Source organism: Dermacentor variabilis, chromosome 8, assembly GCF_050947875.1.
Source record: "Dermacentor variabilis isolate Ectoservices chromosome 8, ASM5094787v1, whole genome shotgun sequence".
Taxonomy (NCBI): Eukaryota; Metazoa; Arthropoda; class Arachnida; order Ixodida; family Ixodidae; genus Dermacentor; species Dermacentor variabilis.
The window spans coordinates 104,990,191-105,009,822 of NC_134575.1; the positions used below are offsets into that span (position 1 = coordinate 104,990,191).

A 19,632-nucleotide genomic window follows, 5' to 3' on the forward strand; every position below is an offset into this window, starting at 1 on the left:
TTGTGTATAAACAGGCTTGTCCATAGCCTTCTTCATGCAATGGATTCCTCGCTTATTAATTTGCACTGCAGTGGAAGATACATTCTACTGCCGAGTTTGTAATGCACCACGATTTCGGTGTATCATCTGGGTACGCCTTCGTCTTAGTCCTCCGTGGCATTGACCCTCAGCAGGTTAGCCTGGAGCGTATGTTCACACACTGCAACATTTACTGCCGGGTGAGCATGCCCCGGAGTACAGACTCTGCATGTCTCTGGGAGGTATCTGGTACTTTTGAGTATGTCGCAGCTAATGCAAGGAAGATCCAGCTCCGGGAGCATTGGGTTTTGAAGTGTTATTTATTTTTATATCGAGCTGTACACGCTCCACAGAATGGTCCATGGTAGGCTGGGGTGAGGGGTGGACGCATGTGGTGAAGCCGAACGAAGACATGGCTGCAGGAATCCATATCCTGACTGACAAATACAGACCAGTGGTGTCATTCAGCAGGAGTTAAAGCAGAAAGGTCACTAAACGTGGTGCGCAGGTCCTGGATGTAGGTGGAAGCATCATGGGTGCAAGGTGGCGATGACGGCATGAAGAATTCTCCAGGAAGGCGCAGGGGAACGCCGTAGTCGAGTTCAGCCGAAGAGCACCCTAGGTCAGCCTTTAGTGCGCATCAGATGCTCAGAAGGACAAAAGGAAGGTAGACGAGCCAACATTCCCTTGGCTGATAGGTGGTGAGGACAGCCTTCAGTTATCGATGAAGTTGTTCAATCATGCCATTCGCGGAAGCATGATTGGAGGTCATATCGATGTGTCGAATGCCCAGGATGTTGGAAAGCGCGGCGACTAGGGCCAACTGAAACTGGTGGCCTCAGCTGGTGGTGTCGACAGAAGGGCATCTGAAACACCACACCCAGCTGCTCATCAAAACCGTAGCAACTGTCTCTGCCATAGTGTATGTAATGGGAAAAACCTCTGGCCATCAGGTGAAGTGATCCACACATGTGAACAGGTAACAGGCCCCACGCGATAATGGGAGAGGGCCGACAATGTCGAGGTGGACATGGAAAAATGTCGCATCTGGAGGCTAAAATGGGGAATTAAACATGATGGTATGGCGATGAACTTTGACATGCTGTTACACAAGAGAAATTCGCACTCAATGACGGACGTCTGCATTGACGCAAGGCCAAAGGAAGCGAGTGGTGACTAGCTTCTGCATCGCACGAATACCAGGGTGGCTCATGTTGTGCAGTTGATCAAAAATTGCACGATGAAGAGCCAAAGGCATGAGGGGTCGAGAAACACTAAGGGATGTCTCGCACATTATCAATGAGCAAGAAAATGGAAGGGGGCACTCGGTGAAGGATAGAGACATGGATGAGGAACGAAGGCGATGCAGCTCAGATCGTTGCGCTGGGCGGCTGCTAGCTCCTCCATGTCTACAGGTCGATGCCGCCAGGACATCGACGCGAGACAGTGCATCAATAGCAGCATTTTCTTGCCCATGCACGTGACGCAGATCCACTGTGAACTTAGAGATAAAGCACAGTTGGCAGATCTCCCGTGCAGCGTAGTTGCTGCGATTCCGATGGAAGGCAGACGTCAGGGGCTTATGGTCTATGACGACATGAAAGTCCCGGCCCTCCAGAAAGTGGCAAAAATGCTTCATGACAAGACATACCAGAAGGAGTTCGCTACTGAATATGCTGTATTTAGCTTCAGACAGCTTTAGTTTTTAGAGAAAAAACTAAGAGGCTGCTACCAGATATGTGTTGCAAACGTACAACGCAATCCAAGTTTAAGTGTAAGAAACCGTTGGCCATATGTGTAGAAGGCGGAGTTAATCGTTTGGAGCAGGCAGGTCTGTTCGTTGTGATGGCGATCTGCACAAGAGGCTGGTATGACACTAACCTTGGCTCCTGTGTCGTCAAGGAAGCAAGCACCACTGATCTTGTCAGAAATGTAGAATAGGGGTCATGTCCTTCGACCAGTACCACTTGCCACCGTCAGTGGCCTGTCGCAGCATTTCCCAACCAGGAGTACGGACGTGTGGACTTGCGAGTGGAGGTGCCAAATACGCGGTGGTACCAACACACAGCCGAAGATGAGATGTCGCTTCGCACGTCGGATGGTTGAAGCTCTGGAGAGCACGGGCGCACCAGGGAGCGACTGCTCGACCGGAAACTCAACGAATATCGGCGTGAGAAGGGCGCAAGGTCATAGAGACATCTGACTTATGGGAAATGATAGCTGCGGTCAACGTGTAAAAGGGATGGGTCGGGTCTGGAAAGGTGATAACATCCGCTAAGTCTTCAGCGACGTCTGGAGGTAAGGAAGACACCAAATGTAAGAACGTCCATTGACTGGCGATATGCCGGAGACGGAAGTGTACCTCATCCTGTAGGAGCAAGGTGCTGAAGCTGTTGGGCCGAAATGGTGGCAGGCTGATGTGTTGTAACAAGGACACCACAGCACCGCCAGGTTGGGCGACCTACTGGGCATCGTCTGCAGCAGGAAGTGCGCAAGAGCTGGCAGAATCCATGCCAAAGGGTTGGAGCTGCGTGTTCTTTACCGGGCAACCAAATCTATTGGACCACATACAAGGAAGATCCAGCTGCAGCAGTGTGGGGTTTTTAAAACCGTTCTTTCTATTTTTATATTTCGTTGCACACGCTGCATGGCTGAGCTACCATCCTTCTTTTTGGTGGGTGCTGCATGTGGAAGTGAGTTGTGGGCTGCGGCTCCGGCTCAAGGCAAGAGGCGCTACAAGCACATGTAAAGTTGGACCACTTATCCATCCAGGTTGGTAGTGCCTTCACACTGCTTGCAAATCCACTATCGCCACTATCTGATCCTTTGACCTCACTGTGGCAGCCATGAGGTTGACTGCTGTCTTTTTGGCTGAGTCCATGTCGTGGGTGGCAACTGACATGGCCGCGAGCTGCTCTTTTCTACTGTTTATCACTCTAACCACACGTGCCTCCATTCCTCTGCACACTGCGGCATCTGCGTATCCAACATCCTCATCGCCTTCGTACACCTTTCTGAGCATATTGATTCTTCCTGTTCTTCCCTGGTGACACTCGGGATCCATGCCATACGGCAGCGCTGCAACTTTTATGTTGTTTCATAGCAGGTACAATATTCCTTTCTTGCCTCTGTTGTATTCTTCTGATCAGTATCCAAGGCTCCTCAAGGTGTCTCCTCCTGTCTTGGTCTACTTTCATCTCTCTAGTCGGCTTCTTATACAATGTTCTGTCAGCATTTCCCACGTGATATGGACAGTGATGCTACTGGCGCATGCCATTTTGGATCAGCTTTTGGAGCAGGTTGTGAAAGCAATTGTGAACTACATGAAACGGAGTTTTTACAGTGAGCAAGCTATGTAAAAGCAGTATGTGGTCACCCATTCACACACGCAATAATTCCAAACATTCAACATAACCCACCCTTTTCATTGCAGTGCTTATTATAGACTGTGATGAAGCAGAGATGCCTAAGAGGCTCGCATAGACCATTTCAGTGGCTTAGAAAAGCATAAAAGCACTTAGACATGATATGACCAGACTTCCAAGGAGCTTTGAGAGCATTCAGCATGATCTTGCTGCTATAAACGCATTGTTTAAGATGAAGCACTCCGTGAAAAACAACTATGCTAACAATATGGCACAGCCTAATATAGGCATACAGTCTTTCTCTACTTCTCTAAAGTGGCTATATTAACTTTTCTTTTTCGTTCCCGCAAGGCCATTATCTTCACATTATATAAGTCCTTAAAGTTGAAGTATCAGTAATTTTGATTAAACAAATACTGTGTATGTAAATAGTTGTTTGCCTAGTTAATTAATATGCTCTGACAGACAGTTTTTTGAACGCATAGACTGGGCAAACAAAAAATGTTTTCTTTATTTGGGGTTTTATGGTTTGTGCATGTGCGTGCATACGTGTGCGTGTGTGCACATTAAAAATCCGAGTAATCATATTGAAGAAAACTACATTTCGCTCGATTCTTCAAGAACACTTCTGTTCCGAGATATTTATCAAATTTGATACTCAGTAGGATCATTTTGCATTCGTAGGCGAGGGTATAAACAAAAACCCCCATCGATCTCCACACAGATCCCCACAATTGACATAGCTTATTATGGGGAAATGTCAGCTTATGGAGGGCAGTAGTGCAACCGCCATAACCACCGCCAGAGCTCTAGGCTGGCATGCTACATAATCGCTTACGTCAAATGTAGGCATTGTGTGTGTCAGAACTTTCACATATGAATGTTAAATTAAGTTACTGAGTCATACACCAGAATTTCCAAACATCCAAATAGAACATCCAAATAATTGCGTGAGCAGTCTGAAAACAGCAACTTTAGTGAGAAAAATTATTCAAGTGCTTTTACAGCATGAGTGGTATGAAAAATTTAGGTAATTTTGGCATGTGCTGCACTTGACCGATATACTGCATGCTTGAAATACCACAATGATGGCACTGAGGAGGTAGTTCGGTTTCGCTTGTCTGGCACCTCGATGCATGTCGCACACCATCGCAATATGTAGATATATGTGCACGAACTTTGACTCTGCAATGCCGTCCGGTTAGGCTCTGGTGCACAGGTTCAGTTTCGCGAAAGCCTTCATAATACCTGCCAGCATGTCATCTGCGGACCAAATCTCGGCTTCCGGCCAACAGACTGGTACGTGATCTCAAGACCAATCGAATCTGGTTTGAACAAGCTTGAGGCCACCTATCCGCAACAACCTGCTACATGGCCACCAACGCATCAGCTAGCAGTGAATTTTTGTTATGGCCATACGATGCAAGCAGCTAAAACTTAGGCTTAATCAGTGACACTTTTGTCAGTATCCCGCATCGAGAGTCACTGTTCAGTGCATACTGTAATAGCCTGCATATAATACGAGGTTTTTTCCCTTTTATTAGCGTCCCAAATTTTCGCCTCATACTATATGGGGATATGAATGAAAATTTCAGTCAGAAATTTGGAGTAGAAGTTTTGGTTTCGTTATTGGTGTGTGGCTATCCCTTGACTTCGCTATTGCTGAGTGACTACAGCATCGTTACTTTATTGTTGAGCCGCACACGTGCAAACCACACTTCGCGAAGTGCATCTTTTTTTCCACATTGAAGGACCAAGATGTTCAGACTACGAAAACAGTACTCACGGAGCCATCTTAAGTCGTTCCTGCTGCTGAGTGCCCACCATCTTGGTACCGTTTGAAAACTCAAAGTTCCACCTATTCATTCCTGCACGTCTTGCTTACAATGGTCACATAGGAAGAGCACAAACACGCACCCACACACAAAACATCAGGGGCCAGTCTGACGAAGTTTTCACAGCAATCAGCCCTGCTAATGGCTCATCACACCAGCACACTGAGAGGCCGTATGATTGGTTGTTGCTATGGCAACAGTGCAACAATGCTGGGAGTGGCATTGCAAGGCCATCACCTGCTAGGCCTGCTTCGAAGTTGACCTGCCATTTTTTCATTGATCAGACCATGATTACAAGCAGTGGTTGTTCGAGGCTTCTTTTAAGAATTTCGAAACTGGACTTGCATACGGAAAGCAAAGTGCAACCGTTATCTGATCATATGCCAAGAAAAAAGAAACTTTTGTTGCAAGGATTAGATGACCTAGTAACATACCACATGGTTACTAACCACGGTGATTCATATAAGTGGCAAGGGGATTCCCACAATGTGTCACTCTGGTGCAACAAACAGAATGTTAAACTTAACCATTAGAAATGTAGATTTATGTGCATATCACGCACTATAAACAATGGCAATCAGTTTCTATATACAGTTAAACATCGATATAATGAAGTCGATAAAATCGGCAATTTCCTTCATTATAGCGAAATTTCGTTCTATTGCAATTCCACCTTTTATTCAAATAAGTACAGTTACTGACCTATTTTTCTTACATGAAAAGGGGCCACAAAATTTTCTGCATTATTCGGCAATCGAAAAAAGCAAATTACAATGAGAAAACAATTCATGTTGATAAATTTGGGAGTCGGCAACGTATGATACGGTTTCATGCCACATAGTTGACGATATCTGCTCGGCGGCACGAATTAAGCCAAGCCAGCCATATTTTCGCGTGCACTCTGTCCCCGAAGCTGATAGCGTTGCCCACACTGGGACGACACTATCAGAAAAAGCGTCGGCAGTGTGCAGCAAATGCTCATCTATTTCTCGTTCCAACGGGTTACTGAAACTTGAGATTACGCAACCTCCAATAGAAAATGCGCGGTAAGACAGCTTACATTGTGCCACGCTGTCTTGGCACGCCTACTCTTAACACATGCGGCAGATTTCCTCTAAAGCAGCATGCACGGCTGGCTATTGGAGGTATGCGTGGCTGGCATGCGCGGCTGACTATGATGGAGTGAACCCTTTCGCTTTGCATCGCACGGGAAGGCGGCACTCGTGAAGCCACCATCTTTCTTGTCTCACCCTTGCACACTTTCACTCGCACCTAAAGCACATGTTGCGCGGAGCACTTGGACTGTATACAGTACACGATGCGGCTTCACTTTGGCCGTCACACGGCGCACGATTTGAGAGGTGCGTTTGCAAGCGGCCGCTTGTAATACAATCATCTGACCATCTGCGTCGGCTAGTTTCCATTTATTGTCTCTGCATTCCCTTTCTGAAGGCGATAAAGTTTCGTTATATTGAAATGCCACGCAAACACACTTCGTTATATTGAGGTTCTAAATACACGGTGTTCTACGGACAAGAGGCCATGAAAAGTTAAATACTTCGTTATATCAACAATTTCGTTATATTGAAGTTCGTTACATCGAGGTTTAACTGCATACTGAATGACACTTTATCATCAATTAACACCCAGAAATATGTTGACCTTCACATAACTAATGATCTTTCATGAAATATGCCTTTTAATTATTTCACTATGAATGCTAATTGCACACTAAAATATCTTGGTCATAATTTTTTATCTTCTTCTGGTAAAACTGAAACTCTACAAAACCCTAGTTCCCTCAAAACTACATAAAACTACAGGCTTTACCCCTAAATTAAATCCAAGCACCAGTGAATTTAATTCGAGGCTGGTCATTTTAATCTGAGCGCCACTCAATGTACTCCAAGCACTACTGCATTTAAACACCAGGCAAAATATTCTAAATGTCAGTGAACTTAATCCGAGCATAATGCTATTCAAGAATGTCTGAATTTCCAGGCAACTGAAATTTTGTGAAAATATTAGGGGTAAATATTGCAACGATGTTGACGAACACGGGTTAACAAAACAACAATATTTATTAAGTGCGAACCTGTGCCCACAACTAAAGGTCACTGTGGTCATGAAGAAATCCCTAGCAGTAGCGCGCATGACGCATACGAGCCGGGTCCAACTGGCTGGCTACCCTTGCCACAAAGACCGCTGCTTGTTGTTACTGAACAACACCATGGTACGGCGGGTACAGTTTCCAATAAGAAGAGTGTGCAACTTGAATGGGCCAGGACGGCCTTAAATAACACTTCGCAGTTTTGTGGTCTTCGATGTTTTCTTGGAAAACTTTGGGAACTTGTGGAAGTGTCAGTGCCTTTGTCAGGTTGTGAAGCCGACGAGCTCTCCCCCTTTGTGTCTCCGCCTTTGGGTTCTCCCCTTTTGTCTGTTCAAGGCGCAGAGGCTTGACGCTTTTTCGGGCATGGGAACGCCTACTTGAATCTTCCCTACACTGGTGAGGTCGAAGTCCAGGCTGATCCCAACATCCTTTTCTTGGACGAGGCAAATCATTTCGACATGAAAACGCTCGCTTGAATCTTTCCCACACTGGTGAAGTTGATCATAACAATGCGCCGTTCATTGCACTCGCTATATTGCATGTCATAACATCATGTATATCAAACAAAATGTGACAAAACAAGTGACTCAACTACGCCTACTATGAAGCCGTATGCTTAAGTCACTAGTGAATATTATTTACCTACTTTATTGTCAAAGTGGAAGCTATCAGTCGTGAATGCCGTCATTGGTATAAATCCAGCTGTGATAAAATGAACACATATTTGTCACCACTGCTGACTAATAACACCGAGTCATTAGTGACCACTATATATGCACATACTGCAATGTCATCCTACATTCATGCAGAATAGCGTCATGAACATAAAATGAAATGTCACTGAGATGGTGATTCAAAAACCATAACATAATAACTAGAAGATGTTAACGTTGAGTTGCTGGTGATGATGAATCACTTTGTGTAGTGTGACAGTTGCAGCTATCATTTATGCACATCTTCAATGGTATAAATGAAAGTGTCAAACGAGTTTTAATCAGTCGACATTCCTAATTATTATGGGAGATTTAATAATGATCACTAGTGATAAGTTCAGTCCGGTATTCTTGCACTTGTATGCATCATAGCATTATAGATGCCAAACAAAAAACCCTTTTAAACAACGATCAAATTACGACAACTAGAAGATGCAAAAATGTAGTCACTCGTGATCACAGGTCACGTACTTCTTTACGACAGTGGCAGGGATACCTCGTGCACGTCATCAGTGGTATCAATCAAAATGTCATTATATGAGCACTTTTTTCTGCTACCATTGGTAACAGATAATGCAAAGTGATTAGTCATCACTAGTGATAAGTTTTGTTTGGTGTTTTCATACTTTCATACAGCATAAAGTTATGGGCATCAAATTAACAATTATTCAAATGACAATTCAGGCTTAATAACTAGGAGATGCTAGGAATTTGTCACTAGTGATCGCAAACCATTTTGTTAGGTATGACAGCGGTAGCCATCAATCGTACACACTGTCATCAATATCTATCGAAGTGTCATTGAATAAGCATTATTTCTGCTACAATTGCTACCAGATAATGAACATTGATTAGTGATCACTCACGATCAGCTTAGTTTAGTGTTCTCTTACTATTATAGAGCATAGCGTCACGGATTTGAAATGATAATTTGAACGGCAGTTCAAGATTCAAGACTTAGTCACTAGTTATTTTGAATCACTTTAGTATGACAGTGGTAGCCATTATTCACTCATTTTGCCACAGGTATGACTGTTTCTTTAAAGAACTTCTTCTGTTTCATATTGCAGATGTGGTCAAAAACAGTGGTGCTCAGTAGTGATTATGTTCACTTCGACTTTCAAGACTATTTGCATGGACATAAAGTGTCCATGTTTCTCTTTTCGTGCTCCTTCCGTCGCGCGTTGGCCCCATGGAGCACTTCTGGGTCCTCTGGATCAGCATCCTCTGGGTCAGTTGTACAGACAATATCCGAAAAATTGGGTCGTCCGAAAAAAATGAATGCATGTCTTTCACTGCCCTTAAGGGATCAAATTGCCACAGGCACGTCAGAAAAAGCTCTGTAAGTGACAGGAGACGACACGCGTGTACAATTAAGGAATACATACTGTGTTCTGTGACGAGTGGTCCTTTCCACAGTTGTTAAGCTTCACAGCAATACTTCGCGTATGTTTCAAAGCTTAACATTGCTGTTTTGAGGCGGAGCTGACATTCGGGAACCGGCATTATGCATGGATAGAGGGATGGATGGAAAGTAGGAGCGTCCCCTTTGAAACGGGGTGATGGCAGTTGCCACCATGCTCAGATTTTTATTTTGCCTTTTGTTTTTATTTTTATCTGTGTTGTGTGTTATTGAAATTTTCGATTTTCTTTAAATATGTCTCCCTACCATTTTAACCTTATGTCACCTCCCTGCTTTTGAGCCACCAATCCTCCAATTGCCTTTTGCTAATTTCCCCCGCATATGTATTTACATGACTATTATTATCTCTGAACCCTACGGCCTCAGGAAGCGGGACTGTGGCCGCATCGACAACGGGATTGATATCATCACATTTTAGCATGAGGTGTTCCATTGTTTCTACATATTTACCACACACAGTACATGTGTCTTCTTCTTCGTTATATTTCTTTATATAGCTCCGCATTCTAAGACATCCTGATCTAGCTTCAAAGAGTAGGGCACTGCCTCCTGAGCTATCATAAAACGCTTCCTTCCTGATCTGCTGTTTCCAGTATCGATATAGTTCCACACTATGCTTTGTTTCCATTGAATATATCCAATTATAAACTTCCGTGTTTTTAACCTGTCGTTTAGTGTTCTGTATTTCTTCGTCCTCGTGTCTGGCATACTTACTGGTTAGCTTCCTAGTTCTTTTCTGCCATTGTGAGTCAACACTCTTTCTATATAGATATTTAAATACCTTAGCTGCCCACCTGTTATCGTCCAATTTCCTCAGACGTTTTTCGTATAGGATTTTACTCTGAGCTTCCGGTGCTTCGAACGATGCCAAGCCCATATTTCCCTGTGCTGCTTGGTTTGTGGTTTTCCCATGGGCACCTAGTGCTAACCTTCCCACGACTCTCTCATTTACTTCTAGTCTCGACTGAACCTCTGCCCTTAAACACAAGGCCGCATTCCCAAAAGTAAGCACTGGCACCATTACTCCCTTCCAAATACCTCTCAGTACCTCATTCCTGTTGTACCCCCACAATGCCCTATGTTTCATTATCCCGGCATCTCTTCGCCCTTTTGCTATGAGAGACTGTTCGTGCTTTTCCGTGTATATCTGCCCTTCGTTTATCCATACCAATGCAATGCGCCGGAGTCAGTGCCATTGCCGACAGTGGCGAATTCTTTCAATGAAAAACATGGCACCGAATGGCAAGAAGCTTAATAGCGAACGTCGAAGCAGCTCGGCATAGTGTTGCCGCGGTGGTGGCTATGGCTGCCAGCGGTTCTGCGTGCGAGAGCGCCAGTAGTCACGCCAAAAAGTCCTGAGAGTTCTTGTGTCCGAAATTTCAGACGTTCTTATACATTTGCTCTATGGAGTACATGGTGGTGCCGCGAAGCCGTGCTAATTATCATGCATGTCCCAAAACTCGGGTGTTCGGAAAATCGGTCGTTCACTGTACACTGGCGACTCCTCCAGCCAACGACACAGCGTCAAAGATGATTCGTTACGATTTCTCTATTACTCGAGCCAGCATTTTCAGAACTTTCATTCCATTTCAATAAAGTTATAGCTAATTTCCTCAGACATAAGCACAAGTTCCCTGAGTTGGTAGACAAATTCTCCGGTTGGTAGACACCCTGTCACCGATGATTTGCTGTGAGATGTCGCGACTCAATGCTGTCCAAGGACAAGAATTCTGACAGTTCCCGTGCAGTTTTTGCCTCCCTGAATGAACGAGCATATCGATAAAACAAGGTATGTTATATAGTTGACTGCATTAAAGAATTTTGTTTGAACTTTATCAACCTAAACACAGCGGTCAACTGACGTGCCGCATTGATCTATATTCACATTCTTACATTAATACACTGATATACACATAAATAAGAGACTCACTGGGTGTAACGTTGTTGTAGAGCAACGCAACAGCTACAACAACACCAGGACAAGAAGGCTATGGATTACGCTGTGCCACCTAAGGTGCTTCAATGTGCTCCCTAGAGCCTTATTTTGGCATTTTGCCTCAATCAGTATGCTGACAAGAATCACAAACCTGCTACTCTGTCCTTAGCAGCAGAACATCATACACACTTGAGCAAGACATATGAAACTATGCCGACTTCAGAATTTACAACACTCACACACGTAAGCAAATGTAAGAGAAATGTTTGTCACTGCCCACCTGAGGTGGAGCATAACTGACCCACAGTCTGCACGCTCCTAGACTGGCTCCCTGCTTTCAACGAGCAGCCGACAGACTTGTCAGCCAGAGGCAAGCTGCACTGCATGCCAACCTCCACCTGACCGGCAACCTTGAAAGGGCCGTGGCACGCCGTTTTGGCAGTGATGCTTTCAGCTAGGCTCGTCGCATTTGTGAGGCCTGCAAATAATAAGTGGGACAATTGCAGTCCTGTTACAGCATCAAGAACACGAGGTAAATAAAACAATAGAATAAATGAAGGGGCATATTACAATGCATAGCCAACGAACACAAAATAACCCTTCTGGTTCAGTATTCCTAAAGGGCCACAAAGGACATCCACATTAAGTGCTCGAAAGCAGGGGAAACTCTTTTTTTGTGGAAGGCTTACGACAGCAGAACGTATCTCAGACACTTATTCATCTTCTTTATCTTTATTTATTTATTCGATACACCTACATCGCCTGCATGGCATTATCGTAGGAGGGTTAAAATACAGGTGGTCACAATGGAAAAATATTCTGCAACATCAAAAGAATACATCAGTAAATACAACATACTTTTTAAGCCCTGAAACTCACAAAAGTGGAAGACAACCTAACCGATTACCAAACAAAGTAAGTAACAAAGTAACTAGAAAAAAAGAAAACAGTAGCGTATGTACAGACATGAATAACAGAATATTCAAAGAATATGGCTCTCAATAGCATTTTCAATACTAGACGCTGCCATCACGTCATTAGGGAGCTCATTGCAATTGTTAATCGTGCTAGGAAAAAAATGAATAAACACATTGATACGGCACTGATAAGCTCTAATTTTGTTAGCGTGGTCTCTCCTAGATGAAACGTATTGCGGCTCCTTAATGAACACTGTTTTGTCGATACCAGTTTTACTTTTGTATATATTGTAAAGGAATTTCAATCTTAGGATTTTCCTGCATGAAGAGAGTTTTCCAACCCAACCCTTCCCGTATTCCGGATCCTCTCATAGTAAAATTATAATTTCCTGTTACGAAGCGTGCTGCTTGCTTCTGGACGCGTTCTATTTTGTCTGTGAGGCTTTTCGTGTACGGATTCCAGGTAACGCATGCATATTCTAGAATAGGCCTGACGTTTGTTAGATACAAGGTTGCCTTCAGTGATGAAGGAGAATGCTTAAAATTTTGTCGGAAAAAGTGAGGAAGACGGTAAGCTGTAATTGAGTTAACATGATTAGTCCAGTCAAGTGTTTCAGAAAGAGTAACTCCAAGATATTTAACATGCTCAGTGGTACTGAGTACAATATTATTTACGCAATAGGAACTGGGTAATTTTTTCTTTTTCTTTGGAAACTGCACATGGTAGCATTTACCGGTATCTAGAGTCATCTGCCACCAGTTGCACCAGATAGACACTTTTTCAAGGTTGTCCTGTAAGACAGACATATCCACATGGCATTTCACTGTACGATACATGACACAAGTCGTCAGCAGTCTAATGGTTGATTTAAGGCCTACTACTTAATCATTAATATAAAGAAGGAACAAAAGTGGTCCAAGCACAGAGCCCTGAGGCACTCCTGATAGCATGTGCATTGCATCTGATGTCGCCCCATTAATACCAACTTGCTGTTTGTGCAGGTGTAAATAATCCCTTATCCAGCCGAGAATATGTTCAGGAATGCCTAGGAATGATAATTTTAAGCAAAGCAGATTGTGTGGGATTACATCAAATGTTTTCCGCAGATTAAGGAAGAGTGCATCTATTCGTTCACCATGGTCCAGGCCGAGTGCAATGTCATGCGTGAATTCGGTTAGTTATGTTATGCACGAAAAACCAGAGCGGAACCGATGCTGAGCCAAGGTGAAAAGGTTATTTGCTTGAAAATGCTTCATCAGATTAGAGTACAAAACATGTTCAAGCATCTTACATCAAACGGAAGTTAGAGATACTGGCCTGTAATTGCCTATGTGTATACGACCACCCTCTTTGAATATCGGAGTCATGTTGGCTGTCTTCCAATTTTTGAGCAGCTTTTGAATATCTAGTGACTTGAATAATATTACTAAAAAGGCGCTATCTGTCTTGAACAGCGTTTCAAAGCAAGATTAGAAATTCCATCAGGTCCGTGAGCTGAATGCACGTTCAGATTAAACAACAAAGCCTCCACTCCTTCCTTGTTTACGGCAATGTTTTCCATTTGCGGTAATCGTGTCGATGTGTCAGAAATAGCAATGCTACATGGCTTCGTAAAAACTGAATGAAAATACTTGTTAAGAACTTCTGCTTTTCTTCTGTCTTCCTTAAAGGGACACTAAAGTGAAAAATGATTTCTTCTGCATCAGTAAATTACCGTTCTACAACACCTCTTACAACGATAAGACGTTTAGTAAGCCAGAAAAAGCTCAAGAACGAAATACGGGTGGCAACGCCTATTGAAGTTCCTGCACCTGGGGGCTGTGACGTCTTGAATTTTGATGCCATCTTCTAGGGCCTACAATTTATATATAGCGGTACAGATTGACTACATTGTGTTCTAAAGGAACCAAATATTAAACATGGCAAGTTTCGGGAACCTTTATTCAGCCAACGCAGCCCAAATGCGAAAACATACTTTGGAATCCCTGACATCACACTGACGTAGGCGCTGGAGTTTTGGCGCAAAATTCAAATACTGATACTTGGACCTTCATTTTCTCATCTAATATTCAATCTATTTTTTAAAATGACTGCCTGCAAGGTTCTCAAACAATGCTTCATTGGTCTAAAATGATTTATTGTTTTGCTTTAGTGCCCTTTTAATTAGGTCACCATCATTTGCAATGGCCGGGATGCCAGTGTATTCCTTCTTGTTGCTCTTGATACACTGCCAGACCTCTTTGGGATTCATTTTGAATTTATCTGCTAAGGCTTGTAGATATGCATTCTTTGCAATTTTCACTTCGCTTTTAAGTTTTGTGCTGATATCCCTTAGCTTTGTGTACAAGTTTGGGTTTCTTGTTTTGCAATATATTTTGTAAGTTCGCGATTTTTTCTGAATTGATGAATGTAAAGCCTTATTAATCTAAGGTTTATCTTTGTGGCGCTTAGCCGAAACCACATTAGACGGAACGAAAATTGAGGTCAATGAAAGAAGTTTATCCCTGAATATGACCCACAGACTGTCGATGCTGCTAAATGAACTATAATGCGCAAATATAGGCAGGAAATCATTTACCTCATTAGAGATACCCTCATAACTACCCCTTTCTTAAAAAAATACTTTTCTCGGCCGCATTTTGGTAAATTCAATTTTTTCTGCAACAAATAGTGCATGATCACTAATCCCTGGTACTGGTGCACGGAAGTCTATCATGTCTCTCTGGTTACTAAAGACCAAGTCTAACTCATTTCCGTCTGCACATCCAAAACGAGTAGGAAAATCAACGAACTGGAAGAGCCCATAGGTCATTATTAGCTCGCAAAATACAGACTGAAGCAATGACCTATTATTCTGCACAGGACATATAGATCATACCATTCAACATCTGGCATGTTAAAATCATCACCAAGAATTATCGTTTCAGACGACTGGGCCAAAAGTGACCTTGAAAGGCTGATAAATGGTTCAACAGTGTTCAAATTAGGTGGTCTGTAGAAAGAACTTACAATAAGGGTGTTTCCATCTGAGAAGCATAGCCTGCACCATACAGATTCTGAGATATCGTCAGCTAGAAGTAATGGTGCACTTTCAATTGTGTCCCGAACTAGAACAAACACCCCCTTCCCCGCACATTTCGGTCCTTTCTGTATGCAACATAGTCTGATGGAAAAACCTCAGAATCTGCAGTGTCAGGGTCTAACCAGGATTCAGTGGCGATAACAATGTCGGGCTCTGATATCGATAGAAGGCCTGCAAAATCATTAGTTTTACTCTTTAGGCTTCGGCAGTTTACGACAATAAAAGAAAGTTGTTCAGGTCTATTTCTAGTAAATCGGGAAGAAGGCTGTGTTTGCTATTGCGTGCATTCTCAAACAGAACCACTAGAGCCATCAAAAATATATGTTTTTTCCACCCATCACCAGCTTGTTATACCATCTCATACATTTCATACTCATTTATACACATTATACACATTTATACATCTCATAAATTTTCATCTCATACATTTTAAAGCTATTGGCGTTGTCTGACTAATGAAAAGTGATTGCAACATCCTATGGTCATCGCAATCAGACTATTTAATGTCGACTGTAGGATCTCCAATCACCACATGTCTTGTGCCAGGCGATGCCATCCTGTGGTTGCAAATTTTCTATTTCCTCACACTACCTGTCTGCTGTCTACGATTGTATGTCAGTTCCATTGGTACCAATTCAGTAACCTTGATAGGCTGTTGGTTACGTGCCCTACACATTACATTGCTTGCCCAAAGTTCATTTTTAAGGCAATGGCATTCTTCAAGAACTTCACTCAGTTACCCATTGGACAACGAATATCCTCTTGACATCCCAACTAGATGCGAAAGCCGAAGTCCCGGTTAGGACGTGTAGTAGATAACATGAGGACATTAACTTCTGGATGTCCTATTTAAGACATCCTTCAGACATCCACGTGACTGAACTTCTGGGATCTAAAAAAATTCCAGAACTTTAATCCTATGGATTTCCAAAGGATGTTTTCAACGGGATGTGCCATACTGGACATATGTGGGACCAACACGCACAATCCAACACATACTGCGTGATCATATCACGGAATGTCTTCTCCACAGCTGCCTTCAGCGCACGCTCTTCCAAAAAGACATGTCAGCCAGCAACGTGAATCTGCTGCCCTCAGGATCAAACTTTCAATGCAGACAATAAACGGAGAAGTTGCAATGAACGACCGAAACTGCACAAGCACATCCGCAGGAAACGTCACAAAGCGGTAGGCAGACCACCTAAACAGCTGCACATTACTACCTACCACAAGGCGTAATCAAATCAATCGTGTTCTACGCTCCTATGCCCTCTGAACATGTCAAGAAAGCCGAGTACTGCAACCTCTGCAACGGCTTAAACCCCCGCCGTTGAACAGAGAAGTGACTGCCTTTACCTAGTCGAATCGCCGCTGTCTGTTGCATGCATGCTTTGTGCTCATTTGCGCATAGTCGGTCACATGACTTTACACAGTCGTTTTATCGGATCCCTTCGCCCTTCTCTGTAAGCTCGAAATGCCTGAAGGTTGCTGGGTTGGTGCGCTCTGCGCTCTCACACGCTCAGCTCACGCGTTTTCTCTGAATGTGGTGATTGTGTCAGCGTGCGTCTAAATGTCATACAAAAATCCCTCACGTGACCTGATCCTAGGTGTCTAGGGACAGGATCGCTTAGGAATTTTTGAGAAGGTGCGGTGGTGGCGCCGAGCGACGCTGTGGCATGTTCGTCCTCGGCGTGATCGCTCTCTGGCCCATGCAGACCGCGCATTGTTCAACGTTGCTTATGTGATTGTGCTTGCGTTGCTTGTGTGTTGGTTGTAGGTTTTGTGTTACTTGGCGGAAAGCCGCGAGTAGTGGTGGTGCAGCAGTGCGGCTTTGGCCTTGGTGATCTCTGGCAGTACAGAATCTGCGTAGTGTGACCCGTACTTCCTTGAGAACTCGGCGGTCGTGACAATTGAAATGTCGAAGTGGCCTAGTGGCCTAGCGCCTCAGCAGCGAAGTTTTGCGTCCCGCGATATGGCGTCGCCGTGTCCACCTTTGCTTAACGGACATCGAGGAATGTGCTGCTCGCTGCAAGTTATGTAAATGCGACTGCGTCGACCACCCACTGTTCAGTGCTGAATGTGTGGTTGGTGTCCTGTGCTTGTAACGAGTGGGGCAGCCGTGCTGTGGAGGTGGTGGAGGAGCAGAGTGGCTTAGGGGCTCCATTTGCACGTTCACAGACATGTGCTCCCGTTTTGGTCTCATTAGTGCCTGTCACAGGATCGCGGTGGGCTCCTTGCCTTGTATGAAGTTTACGATGCTAACACACAGCATGTGCACGTTTTTCTGTGCTATATGTCATTTCCATGACGGCCGAAATGAAAACGAGGCACATGCTTGTGTTCTTCGTGTTTGTGTGTTGTAAATTACTTTCTATTGTGGAAGTTCAGGCAGTCTTATTACGCAAGGAGTACAAACGTAAACATATAAACATATTTCTGTGTGCCTGAAATTTTGCATTACCCATAATACCCTTTACGGCTGATAAGTGGGCTACACAGCCCGTGTGAATCAGCTTCCTTTTGTTGCGACGCTCTTCCGTGTGGTGGACTGATGCATGGTGCACGTTTATTTCTGTACTGTTATAAAAACCATTTGTTTATTCACTGCTTCTCTGCCGCAGTACATTTTAGTTACGCGGTGAAGCATACTAAAAGTGGGAGGGGGCTGCTATCACCCAGCATAGTATGCCCACTTAGGCGACGTAAGAGGCGGCGGGTGCACGAGTGTATAATTAAAGAACTCTTAGGTCCACCGACAGTGGCTCCTTTCCACTTTTAGTATGCTTCACCGCAGTACATTGCTTAGGCTTCACGACAAAACATTCTATTGCGAGAAAGGTAATCTTAAAAAGCCCAATTATGCAACGTTTCTTTTGTGGCTTGCTACGCTACAATACAGGGGTGGAAATAAGCATCGTGCAGTAAAGCATACTAAGAGTGGAAGTGCACATAGGTTTACACTGTGCTCATTATTTTCAATTGTGATATAATTTGCAAGAGCATCTGTGCTCGTGATAAGCTTCATTGACAATTCTTTGTACACTACAAATACATATTGCAGGGAAGCTCACTAAAGCACATTCGCCATTATGGAACATGTTATTCACTTTCAATGCAGGAGCACAATGCGGATTCATGCCCATGCTTTTGGCTGGACTGCACATGCTCTATGAGAATTGATTTGTTGTTCATAAGTGCACTGGTACTTTACTCTAAACTGGAACGCTGAAGTTGATATGGAAGCGTAATTTTTATTAAGGGGACAAGGTGTTGCCAAGATGGTTGCAGCACAGCTTTTTTTTTTCCAGGCACTTTTTCTACTAGAAGCTTCCATTCCAGTGTTTCGAACTTCTTTGAGTCAGTACAGTCTATATAAAAATCTGACACTGATTGGGAACATCACCTATGCTCTCTCCAGTAAGCTGTGCACGGGAGAAGTTCATGTCTATCTATAGTAAAAAAAATGTAGCACCACCATACAAAACAAAAGAAGTGGGTAGGCTGCAGCAATACTAAGTGTTAAATGGTGCTTTATCCTTTCCGTTGAGTTTTTTTTGCTTTTTACTATGGATCCTCCACAGAACCCATGCGAGTGCTGAACTTGAGCTAGTTGGTTTCAGGTGTCATGGTTGTTACTAACAGAACAGTGTGATAAACAAACAAGGGCTTGGAGGCATCCAGTCACCTTGCTTGTCTCAAGATATCGCTTCATGAGCACCGTGAGCCTCCAGACCAACTAGGAAGGGAGGTTTGCTGCAATCGCTTCTGAACTGTATTGCCACCAAACCAACAGTGCTCCAATGACAACTTTTTGGACGGTAGAGTGCTTGCACCCAGCTAAGTCTAAGAAGGAAGCATTCAGGATGTGTGAAGTGGGCCTTTTAAAGCTGGCAGCATTGCTGAACGGGCTTTGCCTGTCTGCTCTCTGTATGGATACACAAAGATGATTTCCTCCTTGACAGGGATTGTTTCAGAGGTCATTACATGGCTACAGTGCTGGGTGTTTAGTAGCAGAGAAACTTGTCTTTTCCCCCTGTCAGTGATCTGTTCTTTCTCCAGTGCCCCTGCGAAGTTCCTACTTTTTGGACGCAATGTGCTCTCCATGCACGCATGCATTTTTAGCTTGTAAAGATGCCTATTACCCCTTGCCTCAAGCTGGTGCTTGCTGATGTCACCCAAGAAGGCATTGGGGAGTATGGCGATGCACACTTGCAAAACAATGTTGATACCAA

General features: G+C 43.8%; 1 protein-coding gene across 5 annotated transcripts in view; it reads right to left on the reverse strand.

Moving 5' to 3' along the window:
- Positions 1 to 19,632, reverse strand: part of LOC142590505 (uncharacterized) — a 141,422-nt gene that overhangs the window by 71,917 nt on the left and 49,873 nt on the right. For 3 of the 5 annotated variants that reach the window (XM_075702675.1, XM_075702680.1, XM_075702673.1), the window contains exon 4: positions 11,702 to 11,878. In XM_075702675.1, the coding sequence (XP_075558790.1) occupies positions 11,702 to 11,878 (177 nt within the window). Of the gene's footprint in view, positions 1 to 11,680; positions 11,879 to 19,632 lie in introns of all 5 variants that reach the window. The other 2 variants (XM_075702678.1, XM_075702672.1) reach the window with 1 other exon arrangement.